Below are 27,670 nucleotides of genomic sequence, written 5' to 3' on the forward strand. Positions count from 1 at the left end.
TTATTGATGCCAAAGACCTCAAAGCTCACAAACTTGGTCATTAAGTAATTTTGTGTTTGGGTTAGAAAAAGTGGGCGGAGCTAGCACCAGCCAAATACATACCTGGGCAATGCCGAGTCTTCAGTGGGCGGAGACAAACACAAATTTCACTGGGAAAATGTAAACTGCAGCCATTCTTACACTATTAATTGTGGGGTTCTAAAACTTTGCATAGTTGGTCACTGGGTGACTGGGATTAATATTCAGAAAAGTGGGTGGAGCCTACAAAAACCAATCACAATTCACCTATTGATTTTCAAGGCAAATATTTAATTGCTGCCATTTTTGCACTGTTAATGGCACAAGCCTCAAACCTGGTACAGTTGATCATTGGGTGACTGGGGTTAAATATTTAGAAAAGTGGTGGGGCTACAAACAGCGAATCAGATGTGTTTCATTTCAATGAAAATTATTCATGCCAAAGACCACAAATCTCACAAACGTGGTCATTGACCATTGACAATTGTGTGTTAGGGTTAGAAAAAGTGGCCACAGCCAACAGCAGCCAAATACATACCCGGGAAACATCAGGACATCAGTGGGTAGAGAAAAATAAAAATTTAACTGCCAGAATGTAAACTGCAGCCATTCTTACACTGTCTGTCAATGGCAGGGTTCTTAAACTTTGCACAGTGGGTGACTGGGATTAATATTCAGAGCCTACAAAAGCTAATCAAAATTCACCTATTGATTTTCAAAGTAGTGGAGCCACAGCCAATTATTGATGCCAAAGACCGCAAAGCTCACAAACTAGGTAATTGTGTGTTAGGATTAGAAAAAGTGGACAGAGCCAACACTAGCCAATTACATACCCGGGCAACGCCGGGCGACCAGCTAGTGTAGCATATATTTGGTATGCATTTTACAAGGAGCTTGCAACCTGCACCAGTTCTGAAACAGGGAAGTGGTGGCTAAACCAATCCAAAAAATCAGAAGTGGTCAGTGGAGCTTATTTCTGAGCAGCGTGTGATGAGGCAAGGGAATTAAAGAGAAACTGTAGTGAAAACAATGTACAGAATACATTTTTTTACAGTATTCATTTATTAATGATTTAGTCAGTGTTTGCCCAATGTAAAATCTTTCCTCTCCCTGATTTACATTCTGAAATGTATCACAGGTGGAAACATCTTTAGGGCCCATTCACACTCGCAAAACGCTAGCAAAATAGCGTTTTGCGACTGTGATTTTTTTTCTGATTAACACATATTTTTTATTGGACATTTTCGTGATTTCTGAGCGATTGCAATTCGCTTTTTTTTACATTTCAATGGCAATCACTCTAAAATTGCAAAAAAGTATTGCATGCACTGCGTTTGCGTTTACTGCGAAACGCCAGTGATCACGCCAGTGATGATATCACTGCCATATAATTTTAATTATAATAGCGATTTTAAAAGCGCTATTGATCGCCGGCGATTCGATGATTGGCAGTAAACGCCTGCGAATCGCCCCAATGTGAATGGGCCCTAAGTCCTGCCAGGTTATCTCTGCAGAATGTTTGTTTACTGAGAGTTTTAGGCAGAGAGGGAGATATTGCAAATATCAGGTAGTGAAAGTTGTTCTATGCATAGTGCTAGAATGGATAAACTAGGGCAGTACAGAAATTTACCTAATTTTTACTTATTTACTTGTTTTTTTTTCTCCTGGTTGGCTTTGATGGACAGATGTCATTTTCAACCAAACTTAACTATGTAAGTAACATCATCAATAATTTGGCAGGTCCTATTTTGACGAAAAAAATCAGGCAACAAAAAACAACTAACATACTGCGGTCGGCATTCTCCGTTACTTTAAAGGACTTACGAGGCGAAATAGTCCAAAAAAGTTAAATACCTGTTTGAAATATTAATACACGGAGGGTGCCGTCCGCGCCCTCCGTGCCGTTCTGCCGGGTCCCCGCATCTCAATGTGCCCCCCCCCCCGGCCGGTCCCGACCCCACAGCCCGGGTCGGGCTCTCCTTCCTCCACTAAGATGGCCACCAGAGCTGGCCGCGGCTGCGCAGTCCACATATGCGCGAGTGCGGCTGCGCAGCTCTAGGGCCTCCCTCCCGATCCACGCAACAGGAGACGGCCTATAGAGTGGATCGGGAGGGGGAGGCCCTAGAGCTGCGCAGCCGTACTCGCGCATATACGGACAGCGCAGCCACGGCCAGCTCATCTTAGTGGAGGAAGGAGAGCCCGACCCGGGCTGTGGGGTCGGGACCGGCTAGGGGGGCACATTGAGATGTGGGGACCCGGCGGAACGGCACGGAGGGCGCGGACGGCGCCCTCCGTGCATTGATATTTCATACAGGAATTTAACTTTTTGGGACTATTTCGCCTCGTAAGTCCTTTAAGATGCAGCTGTCAAATTTATGTGATATAAGAAGTACATCACATAAATTTGATGTAAGGCTTATTACTACCTACTGTCAAATGTCCTTTACAGTAGGCAGTAGAAATCTGACAGAACCTACAGGTTTTGGGCTAGCCCATCGCCTCATGGGGGGTTCTCAGGGTTTTCTTTATTTTCAAAAGCAGTTAGTGAATTGCAGTTGCTCCAACTGCCAAAAAAGTGTACGGTGAGCAGGGAGGCTGGTCAGCATCTTTGTATATATCTTTTTCAGGGAATGTCTTTATAAAGAATAAAGGCCATGCTGAGAATCCACTATGGAGAGATGGACTAGCCCAAAACCTGTCGGTAATGCCAGATTTCTACTACCTACTGTAAGTGACAGCAACATAGGAAAAAAGTAATGTATGGCTCATTTTACTGTGGAAGAAATGTACTTCTTATTTATATGTGTTTATATTAATTTTAAATTTTAAGATTTTCACGACATATTCCTTTATACTGAATTTGTAGAGGTTCACAGCAAACGAATGTCAAGGCTGTATACTATACACAGGCTACTGTCACCTTAGCAACACAGGCTAACCCACTGCCACAATGCTGAGGTCAGGCAACTGGGGAAGTGGGAGAAGCACATTAATCAAGCCCATAATTAGACTGTAGAGAACAGCAAGGGTTCTGCAGAGCCATTAATAATTACAGGTGGTGCTGCTGCTGAGGTAGTAGGGTTGTATAATATGGGCTTGATTCACTAACCGGCGCTAAGCTAGGGGCTTGATTCACTAAGACAAATTCAATAAGACAAATAACGTGCCTTATCAGAGATAAGGGGCCTTATAAGAGTTAGCGTGCCTTATCAGAATAGCATAGCGAGCGTTACGAACTTATGTCTGATAATTGACAATAAGTAGAGCTCTCGTCATTGTCAATTATCAAGCATAAGTTTGTATCACTCGCTATGCTATTCTGATAAGGCACACTAACTCTGATAAGGCCCCTTAATTCTGATAAGGCACGCTAACTCTAATAAGGACCCTTAACTCTGATAAGGCCCCTTAACTCTGATAAGGCACGCTATTTGTCTTAGTGAATCAAGTCCAGAGTGTTAAGGCTCAGTAACTGGCTTAGCGCCAGTTAGTGAATCAAGCCCTATGTTGCATTACTTCCAAATAATAATACAGTGACTCACTGCAGCTTTTGTGCTCAATGAAATGAAACTAGTAAGAGCTCTACTTTAACCACTTCGCATCCAGACCTTGTTTTCCCCTTATTGACCAGAGCAGTTTTGACGTTTTAGCTACCGGTATGTCCCTATTCAATCAGCAATAACTTTATCCCTACTCACGACACCTAAATGATCTAGATATCGTTTTTTTTCAGGATAAACTAGACTTTCATTTGGGGATATTTTGTCCCGAGAATTTTTTTTTCTGCGCATTTTAGCGGGAAAAAAAAAGGGAAAACCGTTACAATTGCATTATTTCTCAGGTTTTCTTCAATTCTAGTAAAAAATACAAAGTGCTACAGTAGGTAAAAGACATGCCATCAGTATTAAGTCCCCCAAGGATAGATAGCCAGATGTGTGCCCAGTATCAGACCCCCCCAGTATAGCCAGATGTGCCCCCAAATATCAGCCTCCATTATAGCCAGATATGTCCCCGCATTTGCGACCTCCCACATATATATATATATATATATATATATATATATATATATATATATATATATACAGCTGCGTATCCCAATAAAGCCCCCCTCATTATAGCCAGATGTGTCCCCAGGATCAGTGTTCCCTATTATAGCCAGATGTTCCCCCAGGATTAGTGCCCCCGCCCTATTATTGCATATGTGCCCCCAGCATTAAGTTATGTCCCTCAGGGCCATCAGATGTGCCCCCCATTATGAAATCCCCCACCCCATTACCCTGATGGGCCCCATTAATAATTTCAACCCCCCCCCCCACTTCAGATTTGGAACCCCCACCCTCTTATGGGCAGCCAGATGTGCCCCCCCTTACCACTATGCCCCCCCCCCCCCCCCCCCCCCGGCCAGATCGTTAAAAAAAGCCCCTGCAAGATGAATATCTCACCTGAACTGGTTCCTGTGATCATCCTGCAGCTCCGGCCTCCATTCACCGCGCTTCAACTGAGCCCTGTGATACCGAACACCGGGTCCCGGCTTGATGACGTCATCAAGCCGGGACCCGGATATTCAGTGTCACAGGGCTGAGTGAAGAGCGGTGCATGGAGGCTGGAGCTGCAGGATGATCGCAGGAACCAGTTCAGGTAAGATATTCATCTTGCAGGGGCATTTTTTTAACATTCCGACCACGGAGGGGGAGAGATGAATGATCACGCTGTTTGCTACAGCGATGACCATTCATCCGCAGGGGGGTCACTAATTGGCTACACGGGAACATGTTCCCTTTTGCCAATTAGTAAGGCAGCTGACAGTGCCTGGGGGTGCGCTCTAAAGCGCACCTGTTCCTGCACAAAAGCGCTGCAAGCAGGTCAGTATATCTACGTGGCTGTGGCTTGGAGGGTGCCACAGCTGACGTAGATATACTGTAGTGGTGGGGAAAGTGGTTAACTACCTAACAACTGCCTAATGCCGATTGGCATAAAGGTGCAGTTTACCAGAGAACGCGCACACATGCGATTGTTCCCTGCCCGTTCGCGGAGAGCTTGCTAGCCGTGATTGCGGCTAGCAGACTGTACAGAACCGGAAGGGGAAAGAAATCCTCTTTGTTTACATTTGTACAGCTCTACAATCTCCTGATCCACCTTTTGCGCAATTTTCGATTTTTCAATATTACTTGGTAGCGCACCCAGGCTATGAATATACATAGGTTAGGATTTAGTTAGTGTTAGGCCCCTCCCATGGAGGATTGACTTCTTCGCAGTGGGAGGGACGAGTACTTAATAGGTTGCATGCAAGCTGTTATAGAAAACTAACATCCTCCAGTGGTAGACAGGTCATGTGTATGCTCGGTGTGTATTCGACCCCACAAGTGGGGCCTGCACTCTTTTGCAGGTAGGCACTAGTCTGTTTTTAAGTAGCGCTGCTCATTTCCTTGCTATGTACTAATTTAATTCGTTTTTGGTCAGCTGCTCCCACTTAACAGCCATACTTTTGGTGTATATGCAGAGCCTCTGTTTGGGTTCAAGGTGCGTTTGTAGTTCCTGGGGGGGCTCAGCGCATCTCTGATTGGAGGCCATTCGGAGGCGGCCTGGTGTTGCGCTGATCCACCTTTTGCGCAATTTTCGAATCTCCTGCAGCATTGTACGGAGAGGCAGGGATAGTGCCGATCGCCGTCCTGTGGCGATTTAGGACGGCACGGGGGGAGGGAGGGTGGGAGAGGGAGGAAGGAGGGAGGGAAAAGCCTCCCTTTTTTAATAATAAAAAAAAAACCAAAGATCGCAGCAGCGAGACCTCCTACAGAGTGTCCTATTAAGGACAAGAAAAGGAGGTTAAATTCCTTTGTGTGCTGAGTTGTAGGGCTGTGCAGCACGTTGACAAAGCTGCACAGCCCTCTATTGTGAAAAATGGCCTGGTTACTAAGGGGTGTAAGCCTGTGGTCTTGAAGTGGTTAAATGGAAGCCGGAGTGAGAGACATATGGAGGCTGACATATTTATTTCCTTTTAAAAAATGCATATTGCCTGACTGTCCCGCCACTGCCTCTAATACTTTTAGCCATAGACCCTGAGCGAGCATGCATGTTTCAGGTTTGTGATCCAGATACTACTGACCAGAAAGATCAGCAGGACTGCCAGGCAACTGGTATTGTTTAAAATTTAATAAATTAAATAAATATGACAGCTTACATATATCACTCACCTCGGGTTCCTTTTAAGGCTACAATCACATGAGCGCATTACATTACGTTGCGTAGGGCAATATCATCTAATACCTAATGCACGCAAACACACACACACATATAGTCCCATTGATATTAAAAATGTGGGACCCACAATTACATCATATGGCCTATAAGCACAGAATACAGTTGAGATGACAAGACACAGAACATTTATATAGCGCTTTTCTCCTGGTGGAATCAAAGCACCAGAGCTGCAGCCACTAGGGCGCGCTCTATAGGCAGTAGCAGTGTTAGGGAGTCTTGCCCAAGGTCTCCATACTGAATGAGTGCTGGCTTACTGAACAGGAAGAGCCAAGATTCAAACCCAGGCCTCTGAAAAGAAGAAGAATATGGAGTGAGAAGAATATGAAGTGAGAAGTGAACTGAAGTGAGAAGAATATGGAGGCTGTCATATTCATTTCCTTTTAAACAATACCAGTTACCTGGCCTCCCTACCGATCACTCTGAGTGCAATAGTGTCTGAATCACACCTGAAACAAGGATGCAGCTAATCATGTCCGATCTGACAATAATGTCAGAAACACCTGATATGCTGCATGCTTGTTCAGGGTCTATAGCTAAAAGTATTAAAAGCGGAGGATCAGCAGGATAGCCAGGCAACTGGTATTGCTTAAAAGGTAATACTGTAAATATGGCAGCCTACATATCCCACTCACTTCAGTTGCCCTTTAACCAGTACACTATCCAACCAATGCTGTCAGCAACAGGTCATTTTGCAATTCCTAGAAAAGTGAGGCTCACGGATAATATTGTTCCTATCATATTTTCACTGCGACATTAATTGTGACACGAGTTAAAGCCTGAGTGCACTGTACATTGGCAAACATCAAGACGATACATGCCGACGCTTCCAGTCAAGTACAAATAGCTTAACCATATAAAGTAAAAGCCAGTGTGTCAGACAGTTAATTATGTGATATGCGGTGCCATCAGGGGCCGTGGTATGCATTATCGTAACAGGTCCGAGGAATTGCTAAAAGCCACACAGCAATCACATCTCACGGGATAGAAGCCTTCGCTTGTCTGGGGAATTCAATGCCCTGTCAGGCTGGCAAATCAAATCTCACATGTGCAACAAATTAATTTCCAGGCAGGGAAAAATTGTGAATATTCAGTCTGCCATTCTTAGCAACTGTCATTCTCGTAAACCTTTTTTAAAAACGAATCTCAACCCCCACCCAGCGCTAGCAAAATAAATCTCCAGCTAAAATTTTAATGAATTTCAACCGAAAGATAATCACCTTTAAACTTACTAAACTTACTAGGGAAAAAAACTGTCACATTTCATTAAAATCTCTGTGTATCTCAAATGCAATGAGGTGCTGAGTTACGGTTTTAATGATAAGCACAGGAATGAACCATGAAATTCAGCAGACTTTTATTGCTGCTGCATAAAATTAAGTCATTTTACCACCTCATTTTCACATCTGCAGTATATGATGTGCGTGCAACGCAGGTATCCGAGCCAACATCTACATCGCTATTTTTAGATGCATAGTATCATTTTTAATCATTCTAGAACCTTATCCATTTTTTAGTTAGATAGTAGAGAATGATTTCTAGAAAATATTTTTTATTGTTAAATAAACTGAATTTTCTGTACTTTTACTAGTTTCTGTGCACAGTTTTCCCTGCACAGCATATTAACCACTTCACCTCCCCCGGCACGAATATCGTCCCTGCTTTACCTTGCAGGGATGTAGATACTCCTCCCTTGATGCCGTGCACTCACGCTCGCCCCCCATGCGCTCCCACGCTGGTTACCGCAGCAGATCGCTAGATGGGAGATCAATGAATGGGAACTCCTGCGTGAATGATTGCGGCCATGTATGAGAAGGCACCATCATTCACAAAAAACAATACACACACGTCCACGCATTACTTCCTGTTTACGTAGTAATACCACGCATAGGGAAGTTATGCACAATGACATCTTGTTTTTATTAAAATACATTTTTTTACATTTGAAATTAACCCCTTACCTCACTCCACAATAGTTACCCCAAAAATGTTTTTGTAAAAAAATAAATAAAAAAAAAATATATATATATATATATATATATATATATATATATATATATATATATACACAATCAAAATATTTTTTTAATATGTATGTCAAGATGTCAAGAAGGTATATTACTGTCACTTTTTAAATTGTGGACTTGTAATTAGTGATGGAGAGAAAACGAAAAAAATGCACCTTTATTTCCAATAAAATATTGGCGCCATACATTGTACTAGGGAAAATTTTTAAACGTTGCAATAACCTGGACAAATGGGCAAATACAATGTGTGGATTTTAATTATGGTAGCATATATTATTTTAAAGCTATAATGGCTTAAATTGAGAAATAATGATTTTTCTTTCTTATTTTTCCTGTTAAAACGCAGTTAGAATAAAATAATTCTTAGCAACAAGTACCCCCCAAAGAAAGTCTAATTGATGGCAAGAAAAACAAGATATAGATTGTCTTGCTGTCATAAGTAGTAATAAATGATAAGCGTATGAATGGAAGGAGCGCTATTGCTCTGGTGTTTAAGGGGAAAAAAACTTGAAGGTGAAGTGGTTAAAGAATACTGAGACAGAAAGTGAGCATAAAAAAATCCCTATTGAGACACAATTAAAAACTTTTTGGTAAGCAAAGGAAGAGGAAAGACTTCTCTCAGGTTCTAACTGTCATCTGACTTCCATTGTGCTGAGGAATTAGGCATATAACCTGCAGAGGAATCCATGGTCCATCTTCTTGTAGTTACCTATGCACATGCAATTGTACCCCTCCTATTCTCCTCTTTCATGAGTAACATCAACGGTCCCATGCACAGTTCCCTTGAGCAGCAGATCATCTCTTCCATGTACTGCTCACCATTTGTCAACTACCTTTTCCATTTCCAGGCTTCTGTACTATGTTCAGCGACTCCTTTTCCCAATTACAGCCGCCCCTTGGGCGGCAGCTGTCCAAGGCCTTGGCCCTTGTGGCCTTTCCAGAAATCCAGCCCTAGAGGCATTCCAAAGAGCTTTTAAGATATTAATGCTCTGTAGGAGAGTGGTTTTGTTAAAAGCCAGTCACTTCAGAAATAATATGTTACTGAAAGTATAAAAACTGTTCTCATTCACTTTCTCAGAACTTCAATGAAGCCCTTTTCCAAGTATGTTCCTAGTACACTGTCCATGCATCTGTCATTGCAATATAATTCATGATGTGAAATAATTGCCAAAAAATGTTTCTCTCTGTGAATTTTCATATGATCATGTAACCCATGCTCTTATCTCCTGAACTCCCTCCTATATTGTAAAGCATAATTACAGTATGATAGGGTCCAACTTTTGTGGCTGTGCACATGTAGACAAGTAGACCCATCCTCATAACAAGATGCTAACAGTTGTGTCTTGCATGAAAAAGTAATGCACACCATATGAAGCTTAGAATTAGGCCAATCAAATGTGCTTTATGCCAACATCATTAAGAATTTGGAAAACAAATTATTGCAATTTAAATTGCTTCTTTGCTAAAATAGTTTTTCTAAGGGGTCTATCATAAGTTTACTGTATACTATTATTACCACCTACCAGACACCGGAGATTGACATTAACTTTTATTCCTTGACATTGAACAAGAACGCCTTGCAAGGATGATAACTTTCCCCACACACTTGCAAAGAACTCTGCAAAATCAAGAGCCAAGTGGGCTGCTCGGGAAGCTGGGTCCTATTCTTGAGGGCTCAGCCATTTTGAGCAATACCAGCATGCATAGGTGAAAAGGGGTAAAAAGGGTCATGGAACACTGTTTTTTTTTCATTGAATATTTTAGAATATTAACACTAAATAAAGTGGAGTACGTCCAGCAGAAAGCAAAAGGTGATGTGTAGTGCTGAAAAAAGCTCGCCAGGAGCTAATAAAACTTCCCACCAATATGCCTAACACCAGTATCCTAACTGAGCTGATGTTTTAGTGCACCAAGCAAATAAATTATAACACTAGCATTGCAAGTGTAAACATTCCATTCAAATGAGTGTAGTCTGATAGTTTACACTCACCAGGTGAGTTTTTACTTAGTTTTGTAATTGAGTCAGGACCCAAATATTTTCTAATTTCGCTACTACTTCCAATTGTACCATACTTCAATGAAATCAATGTAGTTTAAACGGTTTGCATGATGGGCCATGTAATATAATGTCTGCTGAGTACATGGGCTTGCAGTTAGACAAATAACTAAGATTTTCATTGGGTGCTAATCCCATATTTAGAACATAATATTTTTTATCATACTGCTATAAACATCTACTGGTCTTTTATATCCCTTGATAAGGCGGTGTGTGGGCAGTGGAGTAATCAGTAGGCTTGGCACTAAAAGGATGCTTAAAATGTTTTTTTCTCCCTAGGGTTTATCTACTTCAACAGTACTATATACACATTCCTAACAGAATAATAAAAGATCAAGTTTAGAATACAAAGCTGATTTTACTTGGCAAATAAGTTTAATGTAGAACTTCATAAAAAGATCACTCAAGTTATCCCAATAATGCATTCTAATGTCTTTTCCTTTGTTTGCAATCCACAGTGAAAGATTGTCAAAAAGTATGATAAACCACTGCAATAGCTTATGATCTTAAAAGACCACTATCGCCAAAAACTATTAAATTTAAAATACATATTTATAATAAGAACATATCTTCCAGAGTAAATGCACTATTAATGACTTTTCTCCTATGTTGCTATCACGTACAGTAGGCAGTATTTCCTTTATTCTTCAGAAAAGCATTCTATGGAAAGGATCCATATATACTGTAGATTACTGGCCAGCCTCCCTACTTGCTGGCATGCTATTTTGGCAGTTGAACTGAGCAACCACCATTTAGTAAGAGCATTTGAAAATAATGAAAACCCTGAGACTCTCCTATGAGGAGGGTCCAAAACCTGTGAAATCTGTCAGATTTGTACTGCCAACAGTGAGTGAAAACAACATAGGAAAAAAGTCTGCCAATTTAAAATTCAGACCTTCGCTACTTTAAAGGGTCACTTAAGTATCGGGAAACAAAATGAGTTTTACTCACCTGGGGCTTCCAGCAGCACCCTGCAGCTGTATTGTGCCCATATTGTGACTCCATCAGATGTTCCTGGCCCCGCCGGCAGCCACTTCCGGTCTCAGCAACAGGAGCCGAGAGGCCAGGAACGCGAGTGATTCTTCGCGTTCCCGGGCCACAATAGCCCCCTCTATGCTGCTATATGCTACGAAGAACATAAATGAACGCTTGACAGAAATTTGAACTGTTCCCAACAACACAAGGCTTTTATTTCCAGCTGTTGCCACCAGATGGGAACAGAAATGTGAATGAGAACCCAAAAAGGGGTTTAGTTTCTCCCCACATTTGAAACTAAAATTAGTTTTTTCTAACTTTGGCTTCAGTTTTCTTATATCATTAAAAGCAACAGTTAAAATGCAGCTTCAAGTCCAAAAGCAACCTAGACCAGCACACCGGAAATAAAAGCACACCTGAACTAACAGAGATATGGAGGATGCCATTTTTAATTACTGTGAAAGAATACCAGTTGCTGGCTGTCCTACTGATACTCTGCTTCTATTACTCTTAGCCATAGCCCCTGAACAAGCATGCAGATCAGATGTTTCTGACTCTAAGTCTCACTGTATTTAGTCACATGTTTGTTTCAGGTGTGTGATTCAGACACTGCTTCAGCCAAAGAGATCAGTAGGGTTTTGTTTAACAGGTAATAAATGTGGCAGCCTCCATATCCCTCTCACTTTAAGTGTGCTTTAACATGATAACATGTTATTTATGGACTTATCTCAACCCTATTTTGGGGCACAACATAATGGTGGCATCACTGGCATCAGATGTCCTTGGCCATTACATCATATTTTTACCAAAATGAAACACAGAAAATATATTGAGAGATTATCCAGTTGTGTGTTTAGGCAAACAGATTATGCAACAATTGGTGGCAATTCTGATGTATCTGGAGTTGGGCAGTTATAACTGTATCACAAACCCTAGTAAGAAAACACATTACAATATCTATATCAACAGTCATAATAGGGCCTGTTGGATTGTAACTCATCTTACCTCAGATGACTTTTCAATGGTGGTATCCCATCTTTTAATTCTTATAGTGAACTGCATATTTAACATAGTCATGATTGCACTAAAAGTACTGCTTATCTTGGGGGAAATTATTTCAAAATATTCCACAAAGCTGGATTTTCCAGGAATTTCTTTTCGGTTGAGCAGTCTTTTCACTCCATTGCCAACCTGTAGCATGTTCATGTCCGTGTCAAACATGAAATGGAAGGGGAATGTCTTGGAGAAGATCGCTGCTGGGATAACCACGTAGGACTGAGGTTTACATGGAGACAAGGAAGGTTTGGTGTTTTTGACCTGAACAGAATATAACAGATAAGGCTCCTTAATAAAGTCATTGCTATCATTTGCACGGTGTGGTATCAGCTTTACTTCTACTTCGGTTTCATACAAAGTATACGCTGCTGCCTTAATTATTCCTGGTAAGATCAACACAGTTATGTTATTTGGAAAGAAGTAATAGACGTTTAAGTAATCTGGATCTTTTTCCAGACACAAGAGTGACCCCTCTTGAAGTCCAAACCCGTCTTCATGTGTTCTGCTTTGTCCACTTTGCTTTAAGTGTGTGCTGAAGCTATTCAAGAAGTCCTTCAGTGACCCTCCAACAACCTCCAGGACATGCTCGTCTTCCTCGTAACATATTTTGAAAAGTTCTTCACCTAAAGATTCTTTAACAACTTCCACGGGAACTCCTGAAATTACATTACAATACTTCAGACCAGCAGTAGGCTACAATAAATGATTACAAGAACATTTTTTACAGGTTTGCACTTACAAAATTAAGTTCTTTTGACTGTTATGGCACTTGAAATAAACTCTATGTTTATTCTTTCTAGAGCTACCCCAGAGTATACCATTTTTTTTTTCATTTTTGTTATTTTACAAAATAGTGTAACTATACTGAATCCTATCAGACACAATGTAAATTCCAATTTTCAAAATTATCAAACTTCTAATATACTTAATACTTTTCTTAGACTTAACACTTCTACATTTAAAGGGACTCCGACCAGTACTGCAAAGTACTTAAAGATGCATACCGTTAGGTAGCTTGTGCTCGCCTCTTTCATTTGATGCCTGAATCGCCCTTGTACACCAAATGGTTTTCATTCGTTTTCAATTTAAAAATCGGGGCTGCAATCTTGGCTATGTTATAACTTCCGGGTCACCCCTGTCCAGAGGAGTAATCCTCTGATAGAGAATTGCATCACTGAATGGAGTAGGAAGAGGAAGTGACACACAGGGCCATTGCAAGAGGCTCCTCCAAAGGGGTCATAGCACGACTTTGTTGGAAGTCGTCTGGCCCCATGCATTTTTTAGCGGCAATACCAGGGGGAGTTTGGATAAAACAAGTGGCTGGTAAGAGTGCTGACACACTCAATTGTTTGTGGGTATGCTCAAAGGCATACCCATGAGAGGTGCTCAGAGTCCCTTTAAAGTGTACCTGAGATTGGTTGTATTGTTGTATTTATGCTTCCTCCAGCTCCATGAGGTGCGTGGGCTCTCTTGCCGTTCTCTTCAGCCACTCCGTTGTCTTGTAAATCCCCCCAGTAATCTGGCCAGTCATGCGCTTCTGCACGTGGCCTAGCCAAGCGCACACTGCCGTCACGGAGCGTTCTGCGCCTGTGCAGAAGAGTGGGGCCAGTCAGATTACCAAGGGGGATTATAAGAGGCTGGAGAGGACAGCTCATCAACATTCACATACCTCATGGGGCTTGAGGAAGCCCAGGGGAAGGTTGGGTATTTTAAATAATAAATTACCCTCGGCTATGTGTCATTACAGTTCTTCTTTAAGTGAATCTGTACTATCTAAAAAAAAAAGTGAAGCAAGTGGGTTTGTCACTAGCTGATCTTGGTGTGTAAAGCCACCGGAAGAATGTATCCCCATCCTCAATGTTAATGAGTGAGTTTTGTAAGCAGCGTAAATCAGGGAAGCCAGAGTTCAGTTACAGGAAAGATAATGTAAGGCTTCAGCTAATATTAAAGCAATCCTGAAGTGGAATAAAAAAACAAAAGATACATGCTTATCTCAGTATTGGGAATTCTTCTGAGGCTTTTTGGATCCACACAGCCCACTGTCTCAGCACTGGATTCCTCCAAATCCTAATCAATCCAGCAAGTTGATTATGTTTCTTCTGGCCAGGATGGCAGTTGTGAACGAGTACATTTCCACTAGGCATGGTATGGTCCATGCATGCCCAGTGCTAATGCGCTCACCCATGACTACATTCAAATAGACAGAACATAAACAGGGGCTAGAATGCTGGCGTGTAGAAGGATCCAGGAAGCTTCTGAACTATCCAGAGACTTCCCACCACTCAGGTGTCTAACTTTAGTTTTTTCAACTCTGGATTCAACTCAAGAATCATCATGCATTATTGGTTAGAAATAGAAGTATTTGATGAAGTTGACAGAACTGAATGGTCTGGCATACACAAATGCTGGATTCTTGACAATGAATAAATGATATGCTCATCACAGCTTCCACATACATGACCACTGCCAGCCGCTCACTCCGTCCTAAAACTTCCTTAATGCTCCTTCCTAACCAACGCCCACTCAACTCCTCCCACAAGATGTCTGTATCTTTAAGGTCATGGGAAATGCAGTTCTCCCAACAGCCAATTTCTGTATATTTCTGTGGAAATTCCATTTCCAGTGCATACAGGTAAGAGATTAAGAATGCACCTAACCTATAGCACAAAAGGTATTTCCAGATTTCTGTTTAGCAATACTCTATATTTGTCGGATTCTGTGCATTTGCGACCACACTATATGTATACTTCCATACGTGTAGTTCAGCATTAACAATAGTCCACTCTTAGAGATGTCTCAAATGTTAGCTTACCTGCTGCATTTGATTGGTCAATCAAAGTTTTTTCGAAATCATCTTTCCCAGCGGTTTTTCTGCACACTGGCATTCCAGGCAGCTTAAATGTTCCACAAGTTGATCTACAGAGGAACAAATGTAACTTTATTGCATTCAGCAAGCTTTAAAGTATGCCAAACATAATCCCACATCAATTGATCGTTCTGTAGCATGAATGGCTCATGCCTGATGTCTCTTTCTTTATAAAGATGAGAAATCACATCCCCTTAAGATGAAAAAACAATAAGGTCTTTGGCAGGGTTCACACTTATTAAAATTACAGGCAAATGTGCAAACACACAATGTGCAAAAACTTGTTCATTGCTCATCTAATGAAAGTGAATGGAAAATTGCACTTCTGCAAAACATTGCGATATTGCATTTACATTTTCGCCATCATCTTGCAGCATAAATTCCCACATTGCATGCAAATTCCCATTGACTTCCATTAGCTGCTGTAAAAAAGTGCAAAAAAAATTGGCATACCAATGCAATGTTTTATAGGAAAAACATTCAGTTCTCCACAATGATAAGTGTGAACCCTGCCCTATGTTTGGTGATAGTCAGGATTGTTCATTCAGTAAATGCCATAAAGGCTGTTGTGTAGGAATGTAATTGGGACCTGGCATGAGATTCTACCAGGATTGACAATACGAGCAATACGAGCAATGTGACATAGAAAAAGATGGCAATGCCCTCAGATACAGACTATCATGCTTTGCATGCCAGGACTCCCAACCCCCCCCCCCCCCCCCCCCCAGAATGTTAGTGTCTAAGCACCTCTGGTTTAGATAGCATTACCAGACTTGATTGGCTATCTAGGTTAATATTACTGACATAGACAGTGAAACACGGTGCCTCCTGGGCATAAGGCAGCCTTATTTAAAGCTCTGTGCTATTCGGTGAGCTTTGCTTTCAATAAAAATGACATGCATCAGTGTATCCTTCTGGAATATTATTCACTGAACCACAGCACATTGCTCCTAGTCCTAACTTTTCTCTAGTTACAATTCAATTCTTTAAAACCATACGCACCAAAATAAATGTTTAGCTACTAAGTGGTGATGCCTTTCATCTGTTTTTTATTATGCTTTATCAAAGAACAGTTTAATGTACTGTAGCACCTAATAAGGAATTATACACTGCCTATGATGGCTTCACTCAACAACACATCCATTTTAGTGCATGCAGTGCCAGAGAACTATTTAACCAATGCGATGCAGTCACTGTGCACCGCTGACTGAGGTAAGAATGGGCAGCATGGGTAACATATAATGTGAATGTTGATGAGCTACGACTGGCTTATCTTGCTTACTGTATACACAAAGCATTTCAGATGTGTTCAGGAAATGATACCCACTACATGATGGACTTGTAGTATGTATTATTGATCATTTCTGTGCAGCAATTTTGAGGCCATTATTCTTGGTATATTAATCAAATGTAATTAGGAGGAGAAAAAGTATAACAAGTAACAAGTAAAGACAACTGCATGATTTTCTAGCAGGAAATCTACACTCTGTGTTTCAATATAGACAATCTGGTGTTAACTTTTCCTGCACAGATAACCAGATGCAATAAGCATAAGGTTTTAGTAGCTATTTTCTACACCTGCACTTACTGAGTGACTGCAGAAGAATGGAAATTTCCAAAGCAGGCACACAGGGCTGTGGTGTTGGTGGTTTCCTAAACTGAGGAGTCGGATGATACAAGACTTCTCACGTGCCTCACCCATCCTCTGGAATGCCCTTCCACAACACATCCGCCACTCTCCCACCTTTGAAATCTTTAAACGCTCCCTCAAAACCCACCTTTTCCGACAAGCATATTCTCTAGCTTAGGCCATGCACCCACTAAATAACCTAATTACGCACTGCCTGTACATATACTGTATACATCCCCACCTCTTGTTTCCACCCCATTCCTTTAGATTGTAAGCTCACAAGGGCAGGGCTCTCACCCTTTTGTGTCATGGAATGTTATTAATTTAATTGCTTGCACACTGTTAGACATTTATACATTTTAGTCATCATGTTAAATTTGTTATTGTAATCAGCAGTGCTGTATTTTGTATCAGTGTTCATATTTGATGTATATCATTGTCTGTATCATTATGTATCCCGTGTTTGTTTTCTTACATTGTACAGCGCCACGGAATATGTTGGCGCTTTATAAATAAATAATAATAATAATTGTTTTACCAAGTCAGAGTTTTCATAAATGGAGCCAGAGTTGGATAATTTTTGTACCAACTCCACAACAAATGTGGAATTGTAGGCAGCAGTAAAAATTAGAAAGTCATTTGTATTTGTAGGCCTAGCAGTCCAATAACCCCCCCCCCCCCCCCAAGCATTCATTAAAATGCTGAATAATAGAAAGGATCCATGGAAACAACAAACATGGCCTCACTTCTTGTAAGGTCCCTTTAGCTATCGCTCACTGCTGTTGAGTAATGATACTGCTGAGTAATGATATGACTGAGCGTACTACGCACTAACTGGCCAGAATAATGGCCAATCAACCCTGGAGATTCCCAAATGTACCACCTTTGTAATTAGAACTGATGAAATAGAAAGCAGATCAACCGGGAAGAAATCTCATGCTAGGTATGCATCAGACAATTTTCTGGCAGATCTACCTGCCAGATCGATTATCTCCAACGTATCCGATCTGAATTTCGATCGATTTTTCAATTTTTCCAATCCATTTTCTGATCATTTTTCCATGTTCCCTTTCTATTAAAATCAATCGGAAAAATTATTGGAAAATCGAAAAATCGATCGAAATTCAGATCAGACATGTTGGAAATAATCAATCTGGCAGGTAAATCTTCCAGAATATTGTATGGTGTGTACCTAGCATCAGCGAGGGCAGGTTCTGATGATTTGCTGTATTATTCTGCATTAGAATGTATGTACGGAGGGTCCATCAGATTCCTTTACAGTTGCATAACAAAAGCTGGAAATGATTCATGCTAATGCTGGCCATACACTGGTCGATTATAGGACAATCCATTGATCTGTCGATTCTTAGAATCGATTCAATATAAATAAGTTGATCGAACATGAATCGATTTTTTGCCCATATACTATGTTTAATTTTTCAACCTTTAATCGATCTGAGACTATTTTTGATCACACAATAAGCACCCTGATGAATCAGATTGAGTAAAGGTCGATGGAATACATAATGAAAAGCACTCAATTCTTGTTCCATCGATTGAAATAACCCAACATACTCGATTGATTCATTTTAAGAACTTGATTGAATATCTGCCAATAAAAATTGATTCTACAACAAAATGACAACTTGATTTTTGATACATTTAATTCAATTATCGGTTATAATAATCGATCAAAGTAAAAAATCCACCAGTGTATGGCCACCTATGTATTGCTGCTGAGATTCCTTTATTCTGCACCCAAGACTATGTAATAAGTGGAATGTGATCTTAATGAATCCCTATAGAGGTTAAGCATGTCAGGTGCAGTTTTCATGCACTACTAAGGGGTCAGGATAGCACATTTTTAAAATATCAAAAAGGCAGTTTTTACTGTGAAATGTATTTTGTGAAAAACACAGGATCACCACTATAGTTACTATAGACAAGCAGTGTTCAGCCTGCAACCTCAGATCAAAAGGATCCAATGACTTGACCATGCCCAGAGTCCAACTATAAACCTTTGGAGCCAGAGCTTTCTGTCATGCTGCCGCTACCCTGTGGAATGACTTGCCAAACTTAATCAAGACAACTCCAACCCTGGACACGTTTAAATCAAAACTGAAAAGCCACCTGTTTAGTCTGGCATTTATGATCACATAACTTTTTCCCCTGTACACATCACTATGTATTGATCTGAGTCAAGCTTATGCACTTTGGGTCCTACAGGAGAAAAGCGCTTTACAAATGTTTTGTTGTTCAGAAATCTTCAAATAAAAAAACGACCCTCATTCTCTAGAATAAATGGTTTATCTAGCGTAAGCAAGAGCTTATCTATAAATCTGATATGATCATTCGGAGCCAGTATCCTGAAGCATCGTGCTTATGCCAGCTGCTCATATTTATCATTTGGTTAAACAGAGATTATCTGTACCATGATACAGCAACTGAACCCAGTCAAACTTTGAACTTTCGTTTTGTTGAGGGACTTAGATCTGATTTTCTGCTGCTATAATGCAACATCTTTTGACAGTAAGCATAAATGATTGCAGACACATCTAAGTAGACTAGGTGACGTATAAAGCACTTGTGACAGCTAGCTGTATCCGTGTTTACCAAACAGTTTTTTTAATTAACCCCATGTCATAAAAGGATTTTTTTTAAAAGATCAACCCAGGAAAAATGATGGCTCCTTATTATACTGTTTTGTTATATAGTGTATCATGTGTAAGGACATCTGCTGACACAGGAGACATGGGTTAAAATCTCGGCTCTTCCTATTCCGTAAGCCAGCACCTATTCAGTAAGGAGTACTTGGTCTAGACTCCCTAACACTGCTACTGCTGCAGCTTAAGAGCTTTGAGTCCACCAGGAGAAAAGCACAATAAAAATGTTATTTGTCTTGTCTTATAAGGATGACCAAGCACAGTTTTGCAAGATATCAAACAGTAACGGCTTGCGTGTGAGCAGCAGACCAAAGCAGAGAGAGGAAAGTTACCTCTCTCGCCCCCTCTAGCCTCCGCATTGCATGCTGCTCTCCATCTGCTTGACACTTCCACTATCACAGCAAAAATTCCAGCAGTGAAGGGGGAAGTGTCAGGAAGATGGAGAGCAGCATGCAACACAGAGGCTAGAGGGGATGGCGAGACAGGTAACTCTTTCTGCCTCAGCCCCCCACTCATGCACATGTGAGTACAGTTTTGTTACCGTCTCATGATGAAACTATGCTCACTCATTCCTAATTATTTGTTATTTGCCAATCCATAGTATCTTAAACGCATCGGAATTAACCACTTCAGGACTCAGCCTTTACCCCCCCCTTAAAGGACTTACGAGCCCAAATCCATAAAAAAAGGTCTGTACCTGTGTCACGTTTGAAGGCACGGAGGACGCCATCCGCGCCCTCCGTGCAGCTCCGCCGGGTCCCCGCTGCTTGTCTTCCCCCCGGCCGGGCCCCGACCCCCATCCCGGGTCGGACTCTCCTGCCTCCTCAAATATGGCAGCCGGAGCAGGCCGCGGCTGGGCAGTGCGCACCGACGCAAGTGCGGCTGCGCAGCTCTAGGGCCTCCCTCCCCGATCCACGCTACGTAGCGTGGATCGGGGAGGGAGGCCCTAGAGCTGCACAGGCGCACTCGCGTCGGTGCGGACTGCGCAGCCACGGCCTCCTCCGGCGGCCATATTTGAGGAGGCAGGAGAGCCCGACCCGGGCTGGGGGGTCGGGGCCCGGCCGGGGGGAGGACAAGCAGCAGGGACCCGGCGGAGCTGCACGGAGGGCGCGGATGGCGTCCTCCGTGCCTTCAAATGTGATACAGGTACAGACCTTTTTTATGGATTTGGGCTCGTAAGTCCTTTAAGGACCAGCACTGATTTCTAAGATCTGTGCTGGGTGGGCTCTACAGCCCCCAGCACAGATCAAATACCAGGCAGAGCGACCAGATCGCCCTCCTTTTTTCCCCACTAGGGGGATGATGTGCTGGGGGGGGTCTGATCGCTCCTGCCTGCGTGTGGCTGGCGGGGGCACCTCAAAGCCCCCTCCACCGCAGGATTCCCCCTCTCCTTTTTCTCCCTCCCTGCCCTGGAGATCGGAGGCTGCACAGGAACGGATCTGTCCTGTGCAGCCTCTAACAGGCTCCTGCCTGTCATGTGACAGCGATCCCCGGCAGCTGATTGGCCGGGGATCGCTGATCTGGTACAACACTGCTACTGTTAGCAGCGTTGTAAAAATGTAAACAAAGCGGATTATTTCCGCTTGTGTTTACATTTAGCCTGCGAGCCGCGATTGGCAGCCTGCAGGCTATTCACGGAGCCCCCCGCCGTGAATTGACAGGAAGCAGCTGCTCGGGCGAGCGGCTGTTTCCTGATTAACTAGCCTGCAGCCGGCGACGCAGATGTGCGTCACTGGTCCTGCAGCTACCACTTTGCAGACGCGCGTTATGGGTGCGCGGTCGGCAAGTGGTTAAAAGCTCCAACATCATGGTTAAACTAACATCGTGTATAGAAAGCTGCACAATACATTAAAACAGAATATCATGAATTCAACAATATCTTCCTACATGGCTTGCCACATGCATAGTGCAAATCATACACTTTGCAGGAAGTTCAGGTTACCAGCCCTCTGTACATCATCTCATTCATTTCCATGGATTTCCAGTGAGCACTGTGTTCAGCAGCAATAACACTAATGAGAAGCATTTGTCCTAGACTGCCTGCCTGAGACAGGAGGATGTGCAGAAACCACAAGACTGCCCTGTCAGAGTGGAACAGATGGCAGTTACCAGCTGCATTATTATGATTACTGATTTATATGGTGCCAGTGTTCTCCATGCTTCTGTACAAATAAATATTTTACAAACAAGTTACATGGAGAAACGGGCAATATGGAGATAGCGCAGATGCATAGGACAGCTTGTACTAAGTATGCATTTGGAGGGGATGGTCAATAAATACAGCAATGTGAAGACTAAATAGAAAAAAGAGGGCCTTGTCTAAGGGAATAATGAGTGCACAAAACCGTTAAGGGTGTTAAGGGTAAATGATAAGCTGTCCATTGAATGGAGAAAAAGGAAGAACAGCAGGCACTACGGTGTTTGCTGTAGTCCAGGGGTGCCCACACTTTTTCGGCTAACGAGCTACTTTAAAATTCGTTGAGGCCAGGAAATCTACCTACATTTAAATGCATGCGGAAACCCTCCCACCCCCACCCCCCCGGAAAGGTAGTTAGGTATATGTGCCTTCAGTATAGGTTAGCTGGGTATATGTGCCTTCAGTATAGGTTAGCTGGGTATATGTGCCTTCAGTATAGGTTAGCTAGGTATATGTGCCTCAGTAAAGGTTAGCTGGGTATATGTGCCTTCAGTATAGGTTAGCTAGGTATATGTGGCTTCAGTATAGGTTAGCTGGGTATATGTGCCTTCAGTATAGGTTAGCTGGGTATATGTGCCTTCAGTATAGGTTAGCTGGGTATATGTGCCTTCAGTATAGGTTAGATAGGTATATGTGCCTCAGTAAAGGTTAGCTGGGTATATGTGCCTTCAGTATAGGTTAGCTGGGTATATGTTCCTTCAGTATAGGTTACATAGGTATATGTGCCTTCAGTATAGGTTAGATAGGTATATGTGCCTCAGTAAAGGTTAGCTGGGTATATGTGCCTTCAGTATAGGTTAGCTGAGTATATGTGCCTTCAGTATAGGTTAGCTGAGTATATGTGCCTTCAGTATAGGTTAGCTGGGTATATGTGCCTTCAGTATAGGTTAGATAGGTATATGTGCCTCAGTAAAGGTTAGCTGGGTATATGTGCCTTCAGTATAGGTTAGCTGGGTATATGTGCCTTCAGTATAGGTTAGCTGGGTATATGTGCCTTCAGTATAGGTCAGTGTTGCCAACTCATCCCTTTAATTACTGACACATCTAAGTTATACAGGTTCTGGGGCTTTTTGCACATAACCAGTGCATTAACTGCATCTAAATAGCCACAAACCCTGTATAATTCATATGTGTCAGTAATTAAAGGGATGAGTTGGCAACCCTGGTATAGGTTAGCTGGGTATATGTGCCTTCAGTATATGTTAGCTGGATATATGTGCCTTCAGTATAGGTTAGCTGGGTATATGTGCCTTCAGTATAGGTTAGCTAGGTATATGTGGCTTCAGTATAGGTTAGCTGGGTATATGTGCCTTCAGTATAGGTTAACTGGGTATATGTGCCTTCAGTATAGGTTAGCTGGGTATATGTGCCTTCAGTATAGGTTAGCTGGGTATATGTGCCTTCAGTATAGGTTAGATAGGTATATGTGCCTCAGTAAAGGTTAGCTGGGTATATGTGCCTTCAGTATAGGTTAGCTGGGTATATGTTCCTTCAGTATAGGTTAGCTGGGTATATGTGCCTTCAGTATAGGTTAGCTAGGTATATGTGCCTTCAGTATAGGTTACATAGGTATATGTGCCTTCAGTATAGGTTAGATAGGTATATGTGCCTCAGTAAAGGTTAGCTGGGTATATGTGCCTTCAGTATAGGTTAGCTGAGTATATGTGCCTTCAGTATAGGTTAGCTGGGTATATGTGCCTTCAGTATAGGTTAGCTGGGTATATGTGCCTTCAGTATAGGTTAGCTGGGTATATGTGCCTTCAGTATAGGTTAGCTGGGTATATGTGCCTTCAGTATAGGTTAGCTGGGTATATGTGCCTTCAGTATAGGTTAGCTGGGTATATGTGCCTTCAGTATAGGTTAGATAGGTATATGTGCCTCAGTAAAGGTTAGCTGGGTATATGTGCCTTCAGTATAGGTTAGCTGAGTATATGTGCCTTCAGTATAGGTTAGCTGGGTATATGTGCCTTCAGTATAGGTTAGCTGGGTATATGTGCCTTCAGTATAGGTTAGCTGGGTATATGTGCCTTCAGTATATGTTAGCTGGGTATATGTGCCTTCAGTATAGGTTAGCTGGGTATATGTGCCTTCAGTATAGGTTAGCTAGGTATATGTGGCTTCAGTATAGGTTAGCTGGGTATATGTGCCTTCAGTATAGGTTAACTGGGTATATGTGCCTTCAGTGTAGGTTAACTGGGTACATGTGCCTCAGAAGAGGTAAGCTGTGCCTTTATTATAGGGCAGGCACGCTTACCTCCCTCCAGCGGTGGCGTCCTGGCTTCACTCCCTCAGCAGTGGCTGCCTGGAGTGCAGATATGCAATTCGGCGGCTGAGGGAGGCTCCGGCGGGCAGCGTGAGTGGAGGCGGAAGTCTTGCTTCAGGCGCCGCCCCCAGCCATGACACTGTGTTATGGCAGAGCCACCCCTGGCTTCTCAGCCGTGCCTCTCTCCTCCCGATTGGCCGCGCCTCTCTCCTCCCGATTGGCCGCACTATCAGCGACTAGCAGCAGAATCTGATAGGACACGGCCAATCAGCTGCGTTCTACAGCTCCTGGCCGCAAAATTCAATCTACCAATTTAATCTACCAATCAGGCGGTCGCGATCTACCGGTAGATCGCGATCGACCTATTGGGCAGCCCTGCTGTAGTCAAACAATGTTTATAGGCCTATAAAAATCCAGGGCGGCTAAAACAAAGGACAAATGATACAAGCAAACAGTTTATCAGCGCCAAGGAAATAGAACATATGATCGCTGCCGAGAATGAACAACGTCCACAAAATTGGTATTAAGAAGTCAGAGCTGATCAAAGAGGAATAAATACAGTTAATAAAACTTCACCACGGGGATATTCCAACCTCACATGGTCTCGTGGCCAACCATCACCAGAAAAGAGTAAGAGGGGCTTACCAGCATCCAACAACCCATATTATAAGGTTGTATGTCTTGCTTTCAGTGGTAATGTTAACGAACCTCAAGCAGATATGGATCCAAACTTCCACCACTCCCTCATTCCGATTTATGGTATGGTATCTAGGCAGTAAGGCCAATATATAAACACAACAAAAAAAGGCAACTCTAAGGCCCCTTTTACACTTAATCAGTTGGTGTGCGTTAGTGTGCATTAGTTTGCGTTGGTATGCTTTTTTCCTATAGCAGTGCATTGGGAAGAAGATTTCAGTTAAAACGCGTTAAGTGTGAAAGGTGCCTGATGGCTTGATTCACAAAAGGGTGCTAAGTGTTAGCACGCCAGTGAAAAGACCCTTAGTGCGTGCAAAGTGCGTTTGCACGCACACTAATATGTACGCAAAAGTTTGCGCGCGCAAAGTTTAAGCACTGAGCGGTGTGCGGGAAACGTTGGACTGTTCGTATACTTTGCACGCGGACGTCGCGACGTTTCGCGTGCACCACGCAGCGCTAAACTTTGTGTGCGATCAGTAACAACTTTAGACATGCAAACTACTTAGCACCCTGGTTTGCACGTCCAAAGCTTTTAGGCATGCTAACTATGTTAGCATCCTCTGGTGAATCGAGGCCTAAGTGTAAACCGTTTATTGTAAAAACAATCGGTATAGACCGTAAAAAACAAGATAAAAACAAAGACTTACATAAGGGGCCCAGGAACTGGGAACCCCTGATAAAAACTTGCGCGTGTAAGCTGGTCCACAGCCAATAAGAAATTAAAGGTGCCGCCTGACTTCTTTTCCAGGAAAGAAGACAGGCAGCACCATTAAAGAGTCACTTAAGCCAGAAAAAAATGAGTTTTACTTACCTGGGGCTTCTACCAGCCCCCTGCAGCAGTCCTGTGCCCAGTGGCGTAGCTAAAGAGCTGTGGGCCCCGGTGCAAGTTTAACATGGGGCCCCCCCAAGCACTCTATACATAACAATTGATACGGTGCACCAAAACCTGCCAAGGACAACCCCAGTGTCAGAGGTGCAAGAAGGGAATGGGGAACAGTGTGTTAAGGATTACTACTATTCAAAGCATCTATAGAAGTGATTATTACCAGCACAGGACCAATAGAGAGCTAATACTGTGATAGAGGGTGGACCCTTCGGGGCCCCTCTGGCCCAAGGGCCCCGATGCAGTCGCTACCTCTGCACCCCCTATTGCTACGCCCCTGCCTGTGCCCTCGCAGCCACTCACTAATCCTCTGGTCCCCCGCTGCCAGCTAGTTTCGTTTTTGCCGACAGGCCCATCAATACTGGCCAAGCGTAGCTTTTTCCGCATTCCAGACTGTAATTAGCGCCATTGAGGGCTGCAACGCGTACAAAAATACACGTTGCTGCATTACGAACGCATAGATATGCACGTATTTGTGTACGTGTTGCCACCCGCAATAGCGCTAATTGCAGTCGGGAATGCGGAAAAAGCTACGCGTAGCCAGTCCTGATGGGCCTGTCGGCAAAAACGAAACTAGCTGGCAGCGGGGGACCAGAGGATTAGTGAGTGGCTGCGAGGGCACAGGACTGCTGCAGAGGGCTGGTAGAAGCCCCAGGTGAGTAAAACTTTTTTTTTCTGACTTAAGGTTCACTTTAATGAGGGAGTGGTGGCAGTTTGGATCCATATCTGCTTGAGGTTCATTAGGATTACCACTGAACGCGAAACATACAACCTTATAATGTGGGTTGTTGGCAGCTGGTAAGCCCCTCTTACTCTTTTCTGGTGATGGTTGGCCACGAGACCATGTGAGGTTGGAATATCACCGTGGTAAAGTTTTATTGACTGTATTTATTCCTCTTTGATCTGCGCTGACTTCTTAATACTATTGTTCATAGGCCCAATCAGGCAAATCCAGAGGAGGTAACTGGCAATACAACCAACAGGAGGGCGTGCTCTGAGAGCTCAAACAAATAAGCTATATGTGGTGAAATGGAGAAGAAATTTACATTACAAGTTACTAGGAGGGCAACAGGCCTGATGACCATTTTGCGCTACTGTGCATTCTCAAAGGCCCAGTGAGCTCAAATGCTAAGAAATAGTGGAATCCAAACAGCAGTGCCGAGAGGATCCTAAATGATAAGCTGTAATTAAGATCAGTCTATGGCCCAAATGGAATTTACTTTTTCTCCTGAGTTTTCTCCTAGGTGATATTTTTAAACGTGCCAATACCTTTTAAGCCACCAGAAAGCAAGAAAATGCACAAAATAAGTTTGAGAGTACTTTTTCACCTACTTTGGGGTATTTTTTTAGTTTAAAATGCTGGAAAGTTATTTTAAATTGAAAATGAAAAATTTCCTCCTAGGGGAAAACATTGTCCAATGTGTTTTATGCATAGCTTAGTTGAAACCAATGACGGGTCTGTAGTTTAAAGTATATGCTTTCCTAAAAAGAGGGTTATTTAGCTCACATTTGAAGAGTTCAAAATTTGGAGAGTCTACAGGAATAGGGTATGAAGAAGGCTTACTAGCCAAAAGCTTACACTTTCTCTTTTAAGTTAGCCAATAAATTGTATTATCCTTTTTAAAATCTCAAGGTTTGGTGGATAGTTCCAGAGGTGAGTAAAAGCACATGAGAAACCCTACATGTGGAAGTGAAAAGAGGTGATTAGTATGGATGAGAGGAAAATGTTGCACATTGGCCTTTATCCAATTAACATTTTCTCCTGAGTTTTATCCAAGGAGATACATTTTTAGCTCATCAAAAAAATAACTTTTTCAGCACTTGGCAATTAAAAAAGGTACTTAAATGTAGGTCAAAAAGTAATATCAAATTTATATTTAGTATTTTCTTGCATGGTGAGCTTTAAAGTTATTTTATTGGTAAGGTCTGAAAGTATCTCCTTGGAGCAAACTCAAGAGAATAGTTAATAGGCCATGGAGCATTGTGTGTAGGATGTTATCAGCATTGTAACTCTGCAGCATAGATAACTTGTAGCATGGGATGGAGGGGCCACTTCCGGCGACTTTGTTGACTTTGTGGAATTCA

At 42.5% G+C, this 27,670-nt stretch overlaps 1 protein-coding gene across 2 annotated transcripts in view; it reads right to left on the bottom strand.

The window, feature by feature from the left end:
• Window positions 1-27,670, bottom strand: part of GUCY1A1 (guanylate cyclase 1 soluble subunit alpha 1) — an 85,914-nt gene that overhangs the window by 24,438 nt on the left and 33,806 nt on the right. For both annotated transcript variants that reach the window (XM_068278883.1, XM_068278884.1), the window contains exons 3-4: window positions 15,200-15,303; window positions 12,337-13,043 (exon numbers count right to left, since the gene is read on the bottom strand). In XM_068278883.1, the coding sequence (XP_068134984.1) occupies window positions 12,337-13,043; window positions 15,200-15,303 (811 nt within the window). The remainder of the gene's footprint in view (window positions 1-12,336; window positions 13,044-15,199; window positions 15,304-27,670) is intronic.

The sequence above is a fragment of the Hyperolius riggenbachi genome, chromosome 1, assembly GCF_040937935.1.
Source record: "Hyperolius riggenbachi isolate aHypRig1 chromosome 1, aHypRig1.pri, whole genome shotgun sequence".
Classification (NCBI taxonomy): Eukaryota; Metazoa; Chordata; class Amphibia; order Anura; family Hyperoliidae; genus Hyperolius; species Hyperolius riggenbachi.